This window comes from Podarcis melisellensis (genome assembly GCF_964234715.1).
Source record: "Podarcis melisellensis genome assembly, chromosome: 2".
Taxonomy (NCBI): domain Eukaryota; kingdom Metazoa; phylum Chordata; class Lepidosauria; order Squamata; family Lacertidae; genus Podarcis; species Podarcis melisellensis.
This window is the reverse complement of record NC_138529.1, coordinates 95,874,059-95,893,656: the sequence shown is the minus strand read 5'-3', so window position 1 is coordinate 95,893,656 and position 19,598 is coordinate 95,874,059. Positions and strand designations below refer to the sequence as shown.

Here is a 19,598-nt window from a genome sequence, read left to right as displayed (position 1 = left end):
GGAGCGGCCCCCTCGCTTCCTGGTGACGTTGCGCCGCCAACGTCGTCGTAGCGACGGGCGAGGCACCTGGTTTCCCCGCCCCTAATACGTAATTGTCGCTTCCCATTGGCTGCTCGTAGCTCTGCTCGAAGCCCATAAAATATGCCTTATTTAATAGGTATTTTTAAAGTGATTTGGCGTCGGTCGCCGCATATTGCACCCTGCCCTCTTTTAAAATTTCCTGCAGGAAATCGCGTTTCGGAAAAGCCAAACGGGTCGGTTTCAAGAGGGCAAAGCAGAAAGGGGCCATTCTTTTATGAATATTTCCCCCGAAGCCTTATTTGAACCATGTTCTGGAACGAGACCCCTTTACACGTTATCCAGCCACAATAATTCCAGAATTTCGGTTGACTTACAATTTAAAACCCAACCTTTCAGCCCAGAAAAGTGCAGCTGCTGACATTAAAGAGTAGACCCCTTGTGTAACACTTCCTTGACAAAACCTTCTTCAGATACTGAAGAAGTGTGCATGCACACGAAAGCTCATACCAAGAACTAACTTAGTTGGTCTTTAAGGTGCTACTGGAAGGATTTTTTTTTGTTTTGACTATGGCAGACCAACACGGCTACCTATCTGTAACTTCCTTGACAGAAGATGTAAAACAGGTCTTTTGACTTTCAGCCAAATTTTCTGCAAGTGATTTAGTACTCAGAAGTGGTGGTGGTTTGGGAACATTGTTGGATTTGAAGAATTGAGAATTACATCTTGGGGGGAGCAAGTGTACAGGCTTTTATACATATTAATGGGGCTTGCTTCTCAGTAAACATCTATGGAGCTTAAAGGTAACGGGACCCCTGACCATTAGGTCCAGTTGTGGCCGACTCTGGGGTTGCGACGCTCATCTCGCTTTATTGGCCAAGGGAGCTGGCGTACAGCTTCCGGATCACATGGCCAGAATGACTAAGCATGACTGGCGAACCAGAGCAGCCTTCCAGCTGAAGCAGTACCTATTTATGTACTTGCACTTTGATGTGCTTTCGAACTGCTAGGTTGGCAGGAGCAGGGACCGAGAAATGGGAGCTCACCCCGTCGCGGGGATTCGAACTGCCAACCTTCTGATCAGCAAGCCCTAGGCTCTGTGGTTTAACCCACAGCGCCACCCGCGTCCCTTGGAGCTTAGGCCTAGGTAAACCTGAATGCATGTAATATCTATTTGCTAAATCCTTGACTATATTTAGGGAGTCTAAATACACACACACACAAGCTCATACCTTGAAAGCTTGTATTTGGTTGATTTTCAGCATGCCACTGGAATTATTAAAAAATATTTTTTCATCTTATTATATTTAGGGAGGACTTTGGTAGTTTTTTAAAAAATTGACACTTTTTGTAGTTGTGCTTACAACAAATACTTTATGTCTCACAAACATGTATGTTTATATAATTTTTTATTAATAAATATCCTAACATCAACCCTGAATATTAGTGGGCAACACCATGCATAGTAGCCGCTAATACTTGCAAATTTACAAATGAAGTATTTAATTTCTATCAACAGGTGGTGATTTAAGAACAATATTTCCGTATTTTGAAAAAAAAAATACGTTAACTTTTGGCAATCCTTAATATCCGACAGTTTCTTAAAGACATATTAAATAAAGAATTGGGCTGTATATATATTTCCCCCTGTCTGGTAAGTCCACTTCACAAGAATGCAAAACCATGGCTTAGCAATAGAATACAAAGCACAGCAAACCTCAAGCTTGTGTTCTCTCTCTTCTCTGGGGTGTCTAAGTGATCAGAGCTTTCTGCTTTTGTTTTAGATTAGTTTTGTACATCTGAATCCAAAAAAGTTATTAATTGTAGCTATGGTAAATGAAAATATGTCAGCTTCATAAACTATGGCTTTCCACTATGGACTTCCACTAACCATATTTCGGATAAATGCAATTTTTCCAGGTTTTGGAGAGCACAGTAAATTGCGATTCATCTAAAACAAACAAAAGCTTTTGAACTCTTCCTTGGAGCTGAACTAAAGAAGAAACAGGAGCACAAACCTGAGGCTCACCCATGCTCATTCTAAATTTTGATTTAGCCAGCCCAATGCCTCAGTCTAAGAACTGTTACATAGATACTAAAATGTAATTTAAAATCTTTGTTACTTATGTACATTCAGAGACTTCATAGGTGCTTCAAGAACTATTGCATTGACCATCATGACATTTCCACATGCACAAAGGGGCACTGACATTTTTCAGAGTGATTACAAATTGAAAAAGTTATTGCTTGCTATACACATCAGATTTCTGTACATGAGCGAGCTTTTATACAGATAACATCAACCAAATATTGGTTTGCAAAGACAGTTCTAAAATAAGAGCAATTTATCCTGGATAAACTAACTTCCATCAATGCTTGTATTAACAGGGATAAGGTCTGGCTGTTTCATCTTCCCTCCTCTTAGTGCACAATGGTAGTTCTACAAGGTGTGCAAGATTTTTTTCAGTGCATGTTTACAACACTTGCATTTATATCAAGTAGTAAAATGAAGTTTGAAGAGCACAGTCTGTGGTGTAGTGACATCTGCAACTGCAAGTTCTTGGCCATCAACAAGTCCAAGCTCTGTATCAAGAAAAAGTTATAAGCACAGCATTTCAGTCACTTCTCTGCATGTATGGAAAATGTGCTACTGACAATTGACTCAGAACATTAGGAAATAAAACATTTTCTGTTATGAGACAAAACAGCAAAAATTATTATTTTGCTTTTAGGAAAACAATTGTCCAGGTATTGATGTGAAAACATTACAGCTATTAATTTGGACCAGTGTCCAAAGAAATTAACAAATTATTCTGCACACCCAACAGCATTTTGGACTCTGAGCAGTGTTTTTATTTCCAGTGGTTCTTATGGTTCGAATGGCAGTTATATTACAGCTTTACTCAAAAGAACAATCAGCTAACATTGAAAGAAAGAATAAGCTTTATGTTTCTTATTTTCATGAAAACTAGTGTCAGGAGGCAGGAATCAGACCTTTATGCACAGATTTTAAGAGTTGCACATCTCAAGGTCTTTGCTTTTGCCCCTTGAAACTTAACTATGCATGGAAGAAACTTTTGGGGAACTATTAACTCAAGTTTCCACCCACCTCCTATATACTGTATCAACATACAGATACACCTGACATTGTACAAAGTCAATTTGCTTCATTAAGCTTTATATCCCCTAAGCAATATTTCAAGGTTTATAATACCTTTTAAAGTCTTTGAAAGATTCGGCCTTGTTCGTTCTTCAATAGAAGCTACTGACTGGGAAAAAGGGACATAAACAGTGTTATTTTTTGCTTAAATGAATACACAACACACACACACACACACAAATAAATAAATTATAAGTATGTATTAGTCACCTGTATATAAAGGGTTTTATTTTTTCCATACATGGTGGCTGTTATTGCAGGAGATTTCATTTGCCTGTGCAAAAGAAACAAACAGTAATATTTTTTTAGAAACATGTATCACCATCCTTAATCTGCTAGGAATGTGTTTTCAGCAAGATATAGGGTTGTATTAATCAAAGTCCAACTCGGAGTAGACACCATGAAATTAATGAGCCTAAGTTAGTCATGCCCATTAATGCCAAAGGGTCTGCTCTGAGTAGGACTAATGTTGAATACTACCCATAGATCATACCATATTAATTTAATACTTACAATGAAGCACTATTTGTTAAATAATCCAAGACTTCTTGAAGTTTAGCTGACGGAGAAAATTCTATGTTTTGAGGGAGCTGACTGCAAGCCAGACAGTTCTCCTACAAAGCAGTAAATGAAATAGTCAATATGATTTAAAATGTAAATTAATCACTGTCATTTAATTTAAGTTATCAAAATCTCATCTAAAGTATACAAGGAGTTATTTGCAAATGAAAAAATATACACTTTCATTGAAGTTGGTAGGTACTAGCCTGCAGTGCTTAGTGCAGTTTTTTAAAAGATGAATATGAACATTTAAGACATTTCTGTAGTATTACTGAGTTATGTCATCAAATATGAAATGCCTAGTAGTTCAACGATTTGAACATTCCTTCTGTAGTAAAAAAAATAATAGTGGCTTATCCCTGAATTCAAGTCTCCCTTTCAAAAAAGGGGGGTTGCCCTCAGAGTTCATTCAAATATAAGTTTTCCTTAAAAGAAAGAACTGACATCCTAAATAAATTTTTTAAAAACCTAATAGTATACGTGGAATAAATCAAGAATCAATGCTAGTGCATCAGATTCGGACCAAAAAATATATTAATATATTAATAGTGATTGTTTGACAGGTGAGGTGTGAGCAATAGAATGATTCTACTCAAGTACTTGTCTTCCAATAGCAGGGAAGAGGCAAATGGGAGGAGAGGGGTGTTCAAATGACAAAATAAACTAGCTTTATTTATTACAAAAATATTCATCCTCTTTTTTTTCCTTCAAGGAATACAAATAATAAATAACATACAAAAAATACATTTAGCGTCTCACACACAAATCCAATTTCCCACTGAAAATTCATCCTCAGGTGGTCGTCTGCATAAAATCAAGAAGTGAGGGGCAAGCATGAGGATGGAAAATGTAGCTCTTCCCCAGTCCACACATTATCGTCTCCACTATTTTCTATGAAATTGAATGAAAATGTCTGCAGTGGGAGCCTGTTCTACGGCACAGATTTGTGGAAACTCTAGTCTTCCAACTTGCAGAGACAGTGATGGAACTAGTGCACTTGTACCTAGTCTCCTCCCTTGCGTGTTGATTTCATAAAGACAAACACTTGCTGAAGTCTCTCCTTTTTTCAGGTAAACTCATAAATGCTTTTTAAAAATTTATATGTCCTTAAAACAAGGGTCTGGTGGGCCTCTTTCAAGGACTGTGCTCTACAGTTGAAGAAATCCTATTATCAAGGAAGTCCAGATTTTATTTTCTAAGCATATGCATGGAGCAGGGTCTCTCCCATGTACTATAATAGCCAGGAGTTTCATAAGGAGAAAATGCTTCCTAAGGTATGTGAAACCTGAACACCATGAACAAAGTTATATCTACCACGAGCAACTTGAGTGAGCATGGGAGCGTCAGATAGTTGCTTAGTTTACAAAGTTTTAGTTTTATATTTTCGGCGAGAGAAGTTCCATTATGACCCAAGCACTCAATAACGAACAGCTAAGAAAAAATTATGTGGCAATACCAACCTTCTTTTCGGCTTCAAATGTGTATGTGTACAGTCCATCTACATCATTGAATACCAAATAGTTGTTCAGAGGCATGTATGCACTGTAATGAAAAATCTGTTAACATTCATAAGCAACAAGTGTCCTAAAAATGTTTTAATTCAGAAACACATTACCTTGTGGCTAATTTAAAGACTTCAGTGGCACATACAGCTAGAAAAAGAAAGAGATAAACAACTAAGATTAATTGAAAATTAGAGGAAAGTACGGATCAAACATTTTACTTATGGAACAAGGAAAAGAATCAGCAGGTTTTGTGTTCAAAGTTTTCTAGAAGGTAAAGTATATGGTGAAATGTAATTATCTGAAGCAAATCTAGAATTACTACATGGAATTAAATGCAGTCAGAATATTAAACCCTTTATTGCCAAATTCTGACTTACCTATAACTCCCACCTCAAGGTGCCTTCCTAAAGATTCAGAACCTTAGAAATATTGCTAGACAGGTGTGCCAAATTTCCTTCTAGCAGTTTAATTTAAAGTTTATTTGAGGTAAATATATTGGTTATTTCAATGTGATTTACTAATAATTTTGCCAAGGGCTTTTCTCATAGGCTGCAATCTTATATATATTTACAAGGGAGACAGTATAACTGTCCTTAATTAGACTTACTACTGGGAAGATATCCATAGGATTGCTCTGTCAAGTCCCCCCCCCCCCTTGTATATTTAAGCTAGTTTGTTACATTCAGCCTAAATACGTAAGTAGAACAGGAAGAAATGGTTTTCAGCTTAGATCTCCAATACTATTCTTACAGATGTAATTGGAAACAATTTTTTAAAAATTGCATTACTGTACCTGCGATGACAGCATTTGTAGAAGCTACGGCTGGAATGATCCGCTTTACAACCCCTGCATTGAGAGAAGCAGCATCACAAACTTTTATGTTATTTCTACTTTTAACAGTTGGAAACATAATTCAAGGAAAGTATCTACAGTATTTTGTTGTAGTATGGTCACTACCTCAACCAACATAGAATAGGACAAACTATAGCTAGACATGTATTGCTTATCATTATGGTTTCCCAAAGACCAAAAAGGACCCACTGAACAGATGGCTTCTGCTGTATCTTACCTTGTGTGAGCCTGTAGGAAAGACCTTTAATATTAAACTGTGCTGCCCTTTCTAAAGACTTTTCAAAAATCCACTGTATGTGCTCAGGATCATCTCCATCCAAAGCAACACCTTCTGCAAAAAAAGGGAAAAAAAGTATGATTTTTACAACTTAAGCATGAAATGGTTCTTCATAACTGCAAATTACAGTAGTACCTTGGGTTGTGAACGGGATCCATTCCGGAGGCCCGTTTGCAACATGAAAAGAGCGCAGCCTGAAGCGCCGTATCTGCGCAGGTGCGCGGCACGATTTGGTGCTTTGTGCACATGCACAAAGTGCAATTTAGCACTTCTGCACATGTGCGAGTGGCGAAACCCAGAAGTAACCCTTTCCGGTACTTCCAGGTTGCCGCAGGACGTAACCTAAAAGAACATAACATGAAGCAAACGTAACATGAGGTATGACTGTATACCATTTTTTAAAATAATAACTTGCTTGGGTGGAGTCTCAAAAAGAGAGACGTGACTACTATGAAATTTGCAAAGGGATAGGTTTATTATGAAAATGTGATTTCTAAAAAAAGAAATATAAATAAGAGAATCATAAAAAATAATAGCCAGAAGTAAGAGGAACTCAATCATGACTCCTAAGTCAAATTGCACAAAACAAGTGAAATAAAATATGATAGGATTATTATGTTATTCAGCTTTCCGTTTTGACAAAGGTTCAACGGTAGTTTATTGATTACCTCCAAAAGGTTGTTCCTTGGGCCACTGCAGTATCCTGACATATTCAATGCAATGTTCTGGTAGCCGAGGCATTGAAGCAATTGTACACATAGGAAAATTTACCTAGAGAGAATGGATAAGGTGTTTCAACATGAATGTTGAAGTGGCATGCCTGGCTATAAAGTATTTGTTTTATTTAGTTACCTGTGGTGGATAAAGTTCAAGTGTACATTCAATACAAGCTGTCATGCCAGGAATAATCACGCGAGCATTTCCTTTAAAGCCTTCAGTTCCTCCATCAATCAAAGGTATAATGGAACTTGGATCCAACACCCCATTTTCATGGTTTAAAAGTGAAATCTAAGGAGAGCAAAGAAGAGCATTAAGTCCATTTCCTCAACGCTCACCCTTCATAATATCCAAACTGAACAGTCCTTAGGGTATTATTTAACAGGACTTGCTGAACTTGAGTTGCCTGAAATAACTGCTGCATTAACTGTCCTGCATTTTTTTTGTTCTGCGGAATGTGGTGGCAGTCCTCATTAAAGTACCTCAACTTCCAAAATCAGCTCAAAATTATTTCTGCGCAACTCATTTATGGGCATATTTCAGGAGCCTGAGGGCACAGATAGCCATGAAACTTTCTGTCACAACTGAAATACGAGACCTTCATAAGCAGCAGGGCTTTCTTAAAAGGCTACAGCTGCAGAGAGCCATGCTTTGCATTTCAAGTGTTCTCCCTTTTGTTTACCACATCCAATATGAAGTTGAAGAGCAACATATTGCAAATGCACATAACGCAAAAGCAAAATCAATTTTCACAGACACTATTGGTGACAATCCTCCCTCTAGCCTCAAAACAAGTCCCACATTCAGGGAGGGTTTCAGCAGTACATGACTTAATAGTGCCTATATTTTGCAACAACTGAGTAACTTTACTTCCTAGGTATTTACCAGCATGCCATTTATCCATCTTCTTGCAATTATTGAATCCAAGCCACATACAATTATATGAAATTCTGAAAGAAAACATAAATATTGTTATGCACACTTGATACTTCCCTCGCTTTTCAGTATTGTTAGCATATTTTTCTATTGTTTCTACACAAAGACAGTTTGCTAGGTGAGCTTTCTGTTTGTTGCATTTTCTCCTTCCTTTAAAGGAAAGAATAATAATGTTCTTTAACTGATTGGGGGGTACCCACAAGTCATTATTTTCACAATAGCACACTTAGTTACTTACGTCTATAGAAAGTGTCGTCTAGATCTTGAATTTTTTTGTAATGTCTGAAAAGATATACAGTAAAGGAATTCTCTTGTGGCAGTTACTTGGCCAAAACACAAATGCCCTTGCCTAATTTGGTATGCACGCCACTGTCCAACACAAAATGCCTTACTATGGCTCCTAACTTCCTCAAAATTGTCTCTTTAAGAATAGCTTGAAGAGTTGTTTAAAAATTAGACTAATGACACCTTTTTTTGGAATGAGCCTGTCTGTTTACTGATTGTTCCAACACCACTGGAGGAGAACTGATGCCACACTTGTACCTTTTCCATAGCCATCTCATTGATCACTGTGGGAAAGAGGACACTGAACTAAATAGGCTTTTTTGATCTGACCCAGCAGGCAACTTTTCCCCATCCCACAATGGCTCTAAATTCTCTGTAGACTTAAGATGATATTACTGCATCCAAGCTGGGACAGATGAAGCCTAAAATCAGGGGAAAACCCATAACTGGTACATCTCTCTTAGCATCTGTGTACACACAAGTGTAGGTGATGTGGATGAATAAGCATAACGGATCCATTTTCAAGCTAATGTAGGAACTGCATTTAAATTTAAAATGCAGTAAGTTTTATGCACTGCATTAGAAACATGGCCAGTTCAAGGGGTTCCAATGTGCTAACATCTGTGAACAGGCAAAACAGGCTTTTGGTATCACCAAACCCTCAGAGGGCATTTTAGAAAGATTTACTGCTAAGATACTTGTAGTCTTAGGTTTCACTGTCAACTTTGTACATAAACTCAGATTTCAAACACAGCATTATTATACATCATCACTGAAATGATAATCAATATCCACTATGTTTTTAATTGTCTGATCGTCTATCAGGCAGAAATTGAAAATGCCAGCTAATATATACGGTAAATAAAAACACAATCCACACAAGCACTCAGAAGGATAGCATGTCTACAAAAACCAGTTTAAAGAACACACAATGCATATTCATGTTGAAGGTTGGGTGGCAGGGGCAGGAAATCATTGAACTTCAACTAACGCTGCAAAATGGTTTTGATGGTAAAGTAAGGCAAGGGGACTGCTATCCAACTCTGGAAACATTTGATGCTTTTGATGTTTCTGAAGAAACCCATTAGGCTATTTTATTCAATGATTAATCTATGGACTAAAGCAAGCCACACCAAAAAGGAAAAGGGGGGGGATGCAGGTGACCGTGGAGATGAGAATAAATTGAATCCTTTTCTTCATAAAAGGATACGGTACAACAGCGCAATTGGGAATTCGGCTGTTTAGAAATTCAGCAGCAACTTCTGCTTTTGGCCGTCCAACATCTTTAGGTCTGCAAAAAACAATATTTGTTAGGAAACTGAATCTGTTAGGATTATCCATTTTGCCTTACACAGAATCATGGGAGGTTAACTACAACCTCTGTTGCAATGCTAGTTTAAAGCAGGAAAGGCATGATTCAGAGGACTACACAGTAAGTCAAGGATCTCAGTTCCCATTTTTCAAAGGTATCTCCATCCACTGGTATGGAAAATTCAGAAGTGGCTTCTGATGCAGAACAAGTAACCAGTATGAAAAAATAATAATAAAGCACACATATGTGAATGTGGTATGCAGAAAGGGGCACTTGAGATCGTGGATTCTTATTTGTAAAAATGCCATATAATCAGCAGTGGGGGGTTTTTCACAAGCTCCATCTCAGATACAACTATTTGACAGATGGGAGACTAGTCCTGACAGACAGCCCCACAGTGTTTCTCTTGCTGTCTCCCATATTTGAAATCACCACAAGGCTGAAATGTGTGTGTTGTTTTTTCCTTTTGAAGGAAAAACATGCTATAGTGGTAAGTCAGGGGAAAGAGGCAGGGAGAGAAGCAGGCAAGTGACAGCAGTAGTAAGTTAGAACTAGAGCAAGCAGACTTTATTTGGAAAGTTAGTGGGGTAAGAGTGAAATGCTAATTTACCATTAGGAATGCCACAGCATACATGTTTATTGAAAAAATATTCAACTCCCTGAATTCTGTTTTAAAGGAAATCTTACTGAAATAAATGAAACTTTCTTGAAAATGAGAGCCAGAGTTTGCAGTTTATTCTCAATAGGAAATGTATGACTTACCGAAACAAAAATTGCCTGTTCAAGTTAGATACATCAATGGTGTCCATGTCAATGACATGAATCTGCCTAAAACCAGACAACGCCTGAAGACATAAAGAGATCAGGGTTACAATAAAAACAACATCTTTTCATTATTAGAAATGTTTGGACATATTTACTGCTTCTGAAAAATGGAAGTACTTGAAGGGGCTGCAAATCTATCATTAAGATTGTCCACACTTAGGGCAGTGGTGTGTGTGTGTGCGCGCGCGCACACACACACACACACAACATACAAATTGGATTATATATATGCCACAGAAGGTAAACCTTATGCAGCACAGGCCCAACAGCCACCATTGCATATCCATGAGATATTCTTTATAGAAAACCCCCTAAGAAAATTCTTCGTACAAACTGACTAGTACAAGTCATTTTAAACGAATTACTGGGGGGGAAATCAGTAGTCACATATCTTGTTTGCAAATGTGACAATTAGAGATGCTTATGAAATTCTTCCTCTTCTAACCTGACTCTGGATGTGGTAATTGCAAATTTGTCAATTTTATTTGTAGGATATAACTGCTTTCTTCAAAGAGTTCCAAACTTTCTTCTTCTTAAGCAGATTACCAATTAAGAGCCAGCATCTTTACTTTTCCTTTAAAAGTTACCAAATGTACACAGTACATCTGTGCAGTAATCATATCGGAGTGAGAAAAAATAAGATTGCTTAATTTAACTGGTTCTTTTGTGAAAGATTCCATTTTTGTGCAGTATTTTAACCAATGCGCATATATTTATCAGTAACCTTTAAGGAGTGTGGGGGTATATCAGCTGAAAACTGCATCAAAGGGAGCATGTTCCAATCCCAAAATGAATTTTAGAAACTGTCCAAGTTAATTCAGAAGACAGGCAAAGTGGGACACATGATAGAGAAAAATTATCAAAGAGAATGGAATTTAATACCATTGGTTAAGCCAGTTGTGCTTAACAGATATAGCTTCTAAAAGCAAACTCTGTAAAGTTACTATGGTTTCCACTTGTCCCCCATTTCTTCCCAGTCTTTTCATCCTGCATCTAAGTCCAAATATCTGCAGTTGACAAGATATAGCAGTAATGTATTCAAAGCTCTCCCTATGGTTAAAGCTTATGGGTGACATCCATCCTCATCAATTCCCTGTAGCTCCTATATGCTTTGAAGGGTATCCATAGGAAGGGTAAATTCCACTTAAAAAATCAAACGTCTGCTGCACAAGTGGAACACTACTCTTGGCTGTCACCCTACATGTTTATGGGTACATTTTGGGAGTTGTCTCTTACTATTACAACAGCTGAAGCACAGTCTACATAATTGTGCTCATAAACTAATGGAGATGTTCCAGATTCAGGAATGAATCTATTATCTGCCTTGGTGAGGCAAATCAGGTTTTTAAAAATCCTCATTATTGCCTGCTGTCTTGTTAGTAAGAATAATTTGTTGGCTTTGTTTTTGGACAGGATTTATTCTTCATCAGACTCAACTTACAGCAAAACTAAAGAAAACTTTGCAAAAGTAAACAGGACAGTATTCCAAATATATTGGAAGTACCTCTGAGATGATTATTCATTTTTCATAAGTTTACGCAGATTACTGAATTGACTGTGTGTTGAGCATGTATTTGATTCTGTGTGACTTTGTACTTTAGTTTGTGCATGCAAACTTGCTACAATCTAGCTACTAAAGTAGATTGTTAAACATGTTTTATATGAGGATAAGGGATCGAACTAATCACATAACCCTTTGACTTCTCAGCGTGTAGAGCAAAAAGCTGGGCAACATGATTATTCTCTCAGTGAACAGCACAAGCTATCAATAAATAAAAATGAAATTGTTACCAGATTTTTGAGGAGTTCACATCCTAATCCTCCTGCTCCAATAACTAGAACTTTACACGTGTTTAAGAGAAAGTCAAGGGGCTGCAAAGAACCAAGACAGACAAACAGTTGTTGAAAACAGAATAACCAATATTATCACAGAACTTATTATAATGCAGTAAAATATTTCAAAATTGTGAAAATACAGTTCATTGTAAATCAGAATTTGCCTTTTGCCATTCAAGTTAAATTTGATTAGTACAGATAAACCAGCATTGCTACTTAAGTTATTTCAAGCTTGTTAAGATATGTGTTGTTTGTTTTAAATCAAATCAAAGTGTATACAGGAACAGAGATTGCAATGGCACAGCACTGAACTACACGGTTTATACAGATATATATTTCTGCCAGTTGAAAGTCTTTATGCAATCGTAATCTGACTATGGAAACACACTGCCTGCAGCTGGCCTGCTGCCACCTGCAGAGACAACATCTAATCAATGTGCACATGTTAACCTATGTCTATCCCACTGGAGATCGCATGGAATTCTATGGGTCTCACTCCCACATAAACATACACAGGACTGCAAGAAGAATACAGGAGTATTTCCCTGATTACTTTTAGCCAGAACTAAAAAGGTCAGGTGCAAAGAATGATGCCTGGGTAGAGACAAGTAGGGAGAAATAGCATGCAAGGTTGGGGGGTTAAGTGCACAGCCCCATAGCTGCTTTCCATCCGGTGAACTAGGGCGGCATTACCCCTGCATCAGGTGTGTTCTGCATATATTTTAAAACTCAGCTATAAAATTAGGAAATATGACATTAATCTAAAACAAGTATATATGGCAAACCCAAAACAAATAGGTAATTCATCATTATCTCACCAAATTTTACTTCAAATAGTTCCCATGTTGAAATCCAGTGGTGTCTGTCCATCAAATGGACTTCTGTTGCAGGACAGGACTTTCCCTTCTCCTCCCTCCTGCAGCCCCTTGCACATGTCCAAAATTAGCTCCAGATGTCTGGGGAACCGTTAGAGCAGATGTAGGGGTGCATGGAGCTGCACAAGGGAGGATAGGAAGGAAAGTTTGCATGTGCAATACTGAATGATGTCCACTACAGCCAAATTTCTTATTGTACACATCAAAGCTTCAAGTGCCCTACATGACTTTTAGCATCCAAACTATAATTTATGCAAGACCACATCAGTCATGCAGAAAATTAGTTGGTTAATTGCAAAAGTTTGCAGTCTTGTTCATTTTCAATTAATGAAGTGCAAACAAAAGAACAGTTCACAACAGCAACACAATACTACAAACATTTGTATTTAAAATAACTGTTTCTCACTTGAGTGCCTGGCTCGAAATCAGGGTGTGTGAAAGGTCCAGATCGCTCGAGGAACTTCTTTACATGGTTCCAGCGACCTTCCCAGTCTCCATTGTCCCCACACCCACCATCAACAGCCATTCTGCACAGAACATAGAAATTCAGCTGCAAAAAACCAATGGATAAACACACACACGCACACAATCTCTACAAACTTAAGACTTTCCTTTTGTATGATTATACATATGACAAGGTGCTACCAATTTTATCTTCTTCAGAGCAAATAAATGAAATATTTTAGGACTCTGCTGGCTACTAGACAGTGGGTCTAGTGTCTAAGTCATGCATAGAGAGGACTCACTGAAAACAATGAGACTTAAATTGGTCATATTTTAAGCCCCATTATTTCCAGTGAGTCTATTCCAAGCATGCCTAGATTTCGATCCAACCCATTAATAATACATCTATTTACAATAAACAGATATGTACTCTTAAAATTAAATTGCTATATGTGATTAGTTATGAATATATATATGCATGCACAAACTGAATATTCAGATTTCTTTTACTTGGAAAACCAGTATGCCAAGCAGAGTTTTTAAAAATAAGGTGTTATTAGTATTCTTAAAGAACAACGATTAACACCGGACAGCTGTTTCTGCCTCAATCTACTGATTATGCAGTAGATGTAATGCAAGGGTGGCTAACCTATGGCCTTCCATAAGTTCCTGAACTATGCCTCCCATCATTCCTGACCAATGTTGTGGTTGAGGAGTGTTGGGAGTCCAGTATCATGTGCAGGGCCCCAGGATTCTCACCCCTGGATTAAGGGATAAGAATACAAAAAGAAAATCAAGCGTTTCACTAAATTGATGTTTTGATGGGATGTTTTGATGTGGAAGACTAGTGTACTTCTGACAATAAAAGAGGAAACAACATGAGTAACTGATACACATCCATTGGCAATTCATTTCTGGGAACCCTGTAGCTTGTTACAAGCAATTATCTACATTTTAAACACAAAACTCACTTTTTAACAAATTGAAAGGGAAAGTGACATGCAAGTGACTTACAGTACTACATGTTAACAGTGAATTGGCTAGCAAATGTTTGAATTTTGCCTGACACAACATAACATCCAGTTTCAATTTCTATTCTATGTCCAATTTTACTTTCACATTATACAGATCCCTGAGTCTCCTTAAAATACCAAAATTCAACCATTTAAATGTTTGGATGTGCACTGCAAGATATGAATTTTGTGTGTATACTGATCTTGGGATGTTTTAGTGTTTTTCACTATCCAAACTATGGCTGTTACCCAGTAGGGCTTAACAGAGAAGTGGAGTTATTGCCACATCAGCAGGCCTGTCCATGCACACCATCCTGGAGTGGGGGCAGAGATGCCATTATGTGACAGCAGTGGGGTTGGCTCAGTATCAAACAGATCTCAGACCAGCTTGGTCCCTTCTCCTTGCTGTTTCAGGGCTTTCTACTTGTTACTACTGGCTGCCTGTAGAACTTCTACTCGCCTGCTGTTTCAGTGGACAGAAGCAGTAGGGCCAGGCAGAGGAAATCCAATCCTTCCTGTCTGTCAGGTGCAAAAGGGAGGCTGGATTGCACATTTAGCTTTACTGCAATTTTAATTTCCTATAACCTGTTCTGAAAACCAGTTTAAGGGCAGAGTGTAATAAAATAAATAAAACATTACTCTGTAGTCTGAAGTCACATCTCAGCAAGATAACAAAACTGCCAATTGTGCAAAACTGCAGTTTACAATACTGTTTATAGTTTTGTATAGCTAGTGTTTCTAAGTAGTGCAACCATAGTTGCATCCCATTCCTACACCTTTCTTCTTGCAATTAAAGTCCACTGAGCTCAATGAGCCTTACCCTCAACTTTTAAGACTACAATTCCCATCATGCCTGACCACTGGTCCTGCTAGCTAGGGATCATGGGAGTTGTAAGCCAAAAACATCTGGAGGGCTGAAGTTGAGGAAGCCTGAATTAAATTATATCCTATAGCAGCCAACCTGATGTCCTCCAGATACTGAGGAAGTCGTCCAAAAAATCCAGAGGACACCACATTGGTTATGGGTTACATCCCATGCCTTAAGAGAAGGCATTCTAGCACAACTGATCTTTCCCTTCTGTTCTCCCAGAAAGGTCACCAAAAGACCAGGTAGTACAAAATCTTGTGGGCTGTGTCATCTGGGGCTCTGTTGGGAAGGGGGAAATCCCCCAAAACTGGGTAGAGTAATTCATTTATGCAACTCTGGTTACAAACTTACAAATTTTACATTTCAAACAACTGTATGGAATCATTTCCTAGTCACGTTCCTTACTGTCATATTTTAGTTTTGCTTGCCTTTTTATATGCACAACTCTTGATTTTTACAAAGGATTTCCCATTAACATTCACTCATGCAATACACTGTAAGCAGTTTAGCAATTTGCAATACATTATTACCCAAGCGGCTTGTGCACTTCCCATCAAAATGTGCATTACCCATGATATCTTTGATCTTTGAAGAGATCCTAATCCCTGTTAAGACTTGCAGCGACCCTTTAAGGATCTGCCACACTGAAATGCATCTTAGTGCAAGTTCCAATTATGGACCAGTTGGTCTTCGCAAGAGATATGATTCCACCACACCTGCTGAGTCTGCATAGCCCTCATTTCACTGCTCAGATGTGGGCTCACTTGACTGAACACTTGCTCTGCGCACACACCAAAACCTGTCCCGCATGTGGAAAACTAGCAGGGAAAAGGCTAGGTTTCTGCAAGCAGAGACAGTCGCAATGCTACTATTCATGCAGAGCAACATGAAGCCACATGAGCAGCCTCAAGTGGGTGTGATGCTGATCAGCTTCCATCAGCATCAGCCAGCATGGCCAGTCATAATGAGAGCTGTAGCCCAGCAACATCTGGCCAGCCCCACACTGGCTACCCCTGGTTTGAGGCAGAAGATTAGCACCTGAGGGAAGAACCTAGGCGCCTAGAGAGCCAGGCTGCAGGTGCTTTTGATAATTCACACATACTTGTTTTTCTCATATATGGGGGGGGGGGGGAGCCTGCCACACATTCCCAATTCAGTGGCCCCCTCGCCCACCTGTGCGGCCCCCTAAACCCAGCACTGACCCCATCTCTCTCTGCCTCTCTCCCGCTAGCCGCCGCTCCTCTAGCCTCCTTCTTTTCTTCTCCCTATAAAAGAGAGAGAGAATAAAAGAAGGGTCAGTCGCCGACCGGGTCAGGCTCGGGGCTCGCGCGCTCCCGCCACGACTTGGGCGCGGGGGGGAGGGGGACAGGGCAGAGGCTGAGGGGGCGCAGCTCCCCGCCAGCCCCCTCCCTGGAAGAAGCGGCGGCGGCGAAGATAGCCAAGCGCGTGGGGGTGGGGAGGAGGCAGGTACTTACGGCTCCTCAACATCCGCCATAGCTGAGCCTCTCTCCTCCTGTCCTCTCCCTCCAACGGCTCGCCCACAATGCACCGCGGCCGGAAGTTCCGAGCCGGGCTCCCACTCGTCCTCGCTGACGGAGGCGATTCGAGCTTCCCCTGAGGGGAGGAGGAGAGGAGGAGGCACAGAGGCTTCCGGTTTCCGTTAGAGCCGGTCGCTTTTAAAACACGCGCACGCGCGAACGCAGACGCCAAATTCACCGCCCAGTCCGGCCTCCTGTTTCGCCGTGGGTTGAGCGAGTGCCGGGACTAGGTTGTGGGTTCGAATTCCCCTACTCGGCCATGCAGCCCACCGGGTGTGACCTTGGGCCTGTCGCCTGCCCTCGGCCTAAGCGGTCTCACAGGGTGGTTGTGAGGATGAAACGGGCAGGAGAACCATGCACGCCGCCTCGAGCTCCCTGTGGGGAGGGGAGCAAATAAAAGTGATATATAGAATAAGCTGTCTTTGGGAGGGCAGCATTCTTTGCTACCCCTCCATACAACCATGCGGTTTTCCAGCAGCTGGTCTGCTGCGTCCCAGGTGCGGAGGAGAAACTATAGTTTTTATTTAATTCCTTACGTACATGCTCATTTTATACCGCCCTCCAGCCACAGATCTCAGGGCGGTTCATAAAATAAAACACCATAAATATCCTTTATGATGGTGGCTAAGTAGCCACGGATAGCCCCTTCCTCCACGACTTGGTCGTGGTATCTGACAGCTCTCTCCTCCATGAATCTGCCTCATCCTCTTTGAAAGCCTTCCAGATTGGTGGCCGCCTCTGCCTCCTGAGCCCTCCCTTTGCAACCAAAAGCTTTCTTAATTTGGTACCTTTTTCTGTCACACTGCGTGACATCTTAGTGCCCTCCCGATTATTCCATTTTGCATTCTCTACAGACGGCGATCCCTTCAATGGAGTCGTCTTCTCCATCTCTGGTGCAGGTAGTGGTGAGCTAGATGGACCAAGTTCCTAATTAAATTCATGGTTTGTTGGAGGGCACCCGGTATTTGCATAAGCATGATGAGCAGGACATGTTCAATGCAATAATGCAACGTGAAAATATTTAAGTACTCCAGGATGTTGAATCGTCCGTCCCCCTAATTGTGCAATGGGCTTAGTTGTCACGTTGCAACAACTAGATCATTGATTTCCTAATAAGAGTTTCGTTAGTGTTTAGCATATTATGTGAGCGTGTTTTTTGCTTTCTCTAGTTTAATTGTAGAGGTTGATTAAAATCAGAAAACATATGTCCCTGGACCTCATTTCCAGAGAAAACAGTTATTTTGTACATGACCTTGAGGAAAATTTACTGGTGGCAGTGCAGTCCTATTCAGAAATACTGCTCTAAATGCGGCATACTCTCAGACAAGTGTGTATATTATTGCAGGTAGAAAGTGCAGTTCTAAATAAATTTATTTAACACCCCATCCCTTAGCCAAAAATGCTCTCAGAGCCGCTTACCAAAGCCTATGAGTAAACTAGCCCTATCCTCAGGCAGCTTACACTCCAAAAAACAAAATGCGGGTGGAAATGTAAGGGAAGAGAGAAAAGCAAGTGGAGGCACAAATTCTTATTAAAATTGCAAGTAGACATGCATAGCACTGCGCTGTTTTGAGCAACCTTGCAATATATATATAGATATCTGGCAGGATCTTACAACGGTGTTCAAGGAGACTGCTACTGACCTCAGCTTTTTTAAAGGAGCCATTGTGTGAACTATATACATTGCCAATGTTGCATCTTAATTTGCAAACAGTGGGATTTTTGTGAAGGATAAAATCCGCCCTCCCGCGGCTGCCTTTTCCCCCCTTCCTGCTTTGCAGGCAACCAGAAATGCAACTCCAGTCAGCTGGTTGCTGCGTTGCCCTTCTTTAAGGCCGCCCTGCTGACGTCGCGCCGCCGCCGCAGCTGCTGCAGGATTCCGAATGGGAGAGGCATTATGGACGTGCAAGTAGCTCCGCTGAGATCCTGGGACGACTTCGTTCCGGGCCACGACCGCTTCGCCCTGCCGGATTTCAAAGACATCTCCAAATGGAACAACAGGGTGGTCAGCAATTTGCTCTATTACCAGACCAACTACCTGGTAGTAGCGGCTACCGTGATCTCCATAGTGGGGTAAGGGCGGGCGCGTTTCGCGGCAAAGATGGAGCGGGGGCGCACACCTTTCCTGGCCTGACGCTGGCAACTCTAGCAGAGCAATGGTGCATTTTAGCTTCCGTTCTCCCTTTCTCTTCTGAGGGTAGCAAGCTGCCGCTTGCAAACTGCAAGCTGCTGCTCTGCACATACTAATTGAATAAATTCCCATGGAACTTAATGGGGCTTACTTCTGAGAAGAGGTATATGGGGTTGTGCTGGGCCTCCTTGTTTGCTTTCCATCGCATTCGTATTTGTGGAGAAGCTTCTAAGTAACATACGTTACCGGAAGCGCACTGCTTCGCTCTCTGGTTTTAAGATGGAGGTAGCTTAGCTGTGAGCAAGACGATAGCAAATCCGCTATACAGTATATATCGCAAAGTGTCCTGCATAGAGCAGTCCTTCATGAAATTGCTGTTTTAGCCATACAGGGCAGGTGCTTTCTTCGGTGCCGTTGGCTAACTGTAACTTCCTGAGTTGATT

General features: G+C 40.3%; 2 protein-coding genes and 1 long non-coding RNA gene across 9 annotated transcripts in view; 2 read left to right on the top strand and 1 right to left on the bottom strand.

Annotated features, from left to right (window-relative positions):
- LOC309365452 overlaps nucleotides 1-19,598 on the top strand; it is a 258,469-nt gene that overhangs the window by 189,065 nt on the left and 49,806 nt on the right. The window lies entirely within an intron of this gene.
- Nucleotides 1,412-17,835, bottom strand: UBA3 (ubiquitin like modifier activating enzyme 3). Of its 6 annotated transcripts, XM_081902536.1 has the most exons (18): nucleotides 16,962-17,100; nucleotides 16,689-16,751; nucleotides 13,568-13,688; nucleotides 12,242-12,322; nucleotides 10,388-10,470; nucleotides 9,524-9,604; nucleotides 8,267-8,310; nucleotides 7,978-8,042; nucleotides 7,228-7,383; nucleotides 7,044-7,146; nucleotides 6,316-6,429; nucleotides 6,039-6,092; nucleotides 5,356-5,392; nucleotides 5,201-5,282; nucleotides 3,693-3,793; nucleotides 3,390-3,453; nucleotides 3,234-3,288; nucleotides 1,412-2,602 (listed from the first exon to the last, which is right to left on the bottom strand). In XM_081902536.1, exons 1-18 carry the CDS (start codon nucleotides 16,979-16,981, stop codon nucleotides 2,514-2,516), a joined length of 1,413 nt encoding a protein of 470 aa, XP_081758662.1. In that variant the 5' UTR covers nucleotides 16,982-17,100; the 3' UTR covers nucleotides 1,412-2,513. The 6 variants fall into 6 exon arrangements, with proteins under 6 accessions (XP_081758662.1, XP_081758667.1, XP_081758663.1 ...); XM_081902541.1 differs by lacking the exons at nucleotides 16,689-16,751; nucleotides 16,962-17,100 and adding an exon at nucleotides 17,813-17,835; XM_081902537.1 differs by lacking the exon at nucleotides 16,689-16,751.
- The window catches only part of ARL6IP5 (ARF like GTPase 6 interacting protein 5), a 16,425-nt gene continuing 13,284 nt past the window's right edge, over nucleotides 16,458-19,598 (top strand). The window contains exons 1-3 of one of the 2 annotated variants that reach the window (XM_081903394.1): nucleotides 16,458-16,564; nucleotides 17,879-17,923; nucleotides 18,806-19,097. In XM_081903394.1, coding sequence (XP_081759520.1) covers nucleotides 18,922-19,097 — 176 coding nt within the window. In that variant the 5' untranslated portion in view covers nucleotides 16,458-16,564; nucleotides 17,879-17,923; nucleotides 18,806-18,921. Of the gene's footprint in view, nucleotides 16,565-17,878; nucleotides 17,930-18,805; nucleotides 19,098-19,598 lie in introns of those variants that run through there. The other variant, XM_081903395.1, reaches the window with a different exon arrangement.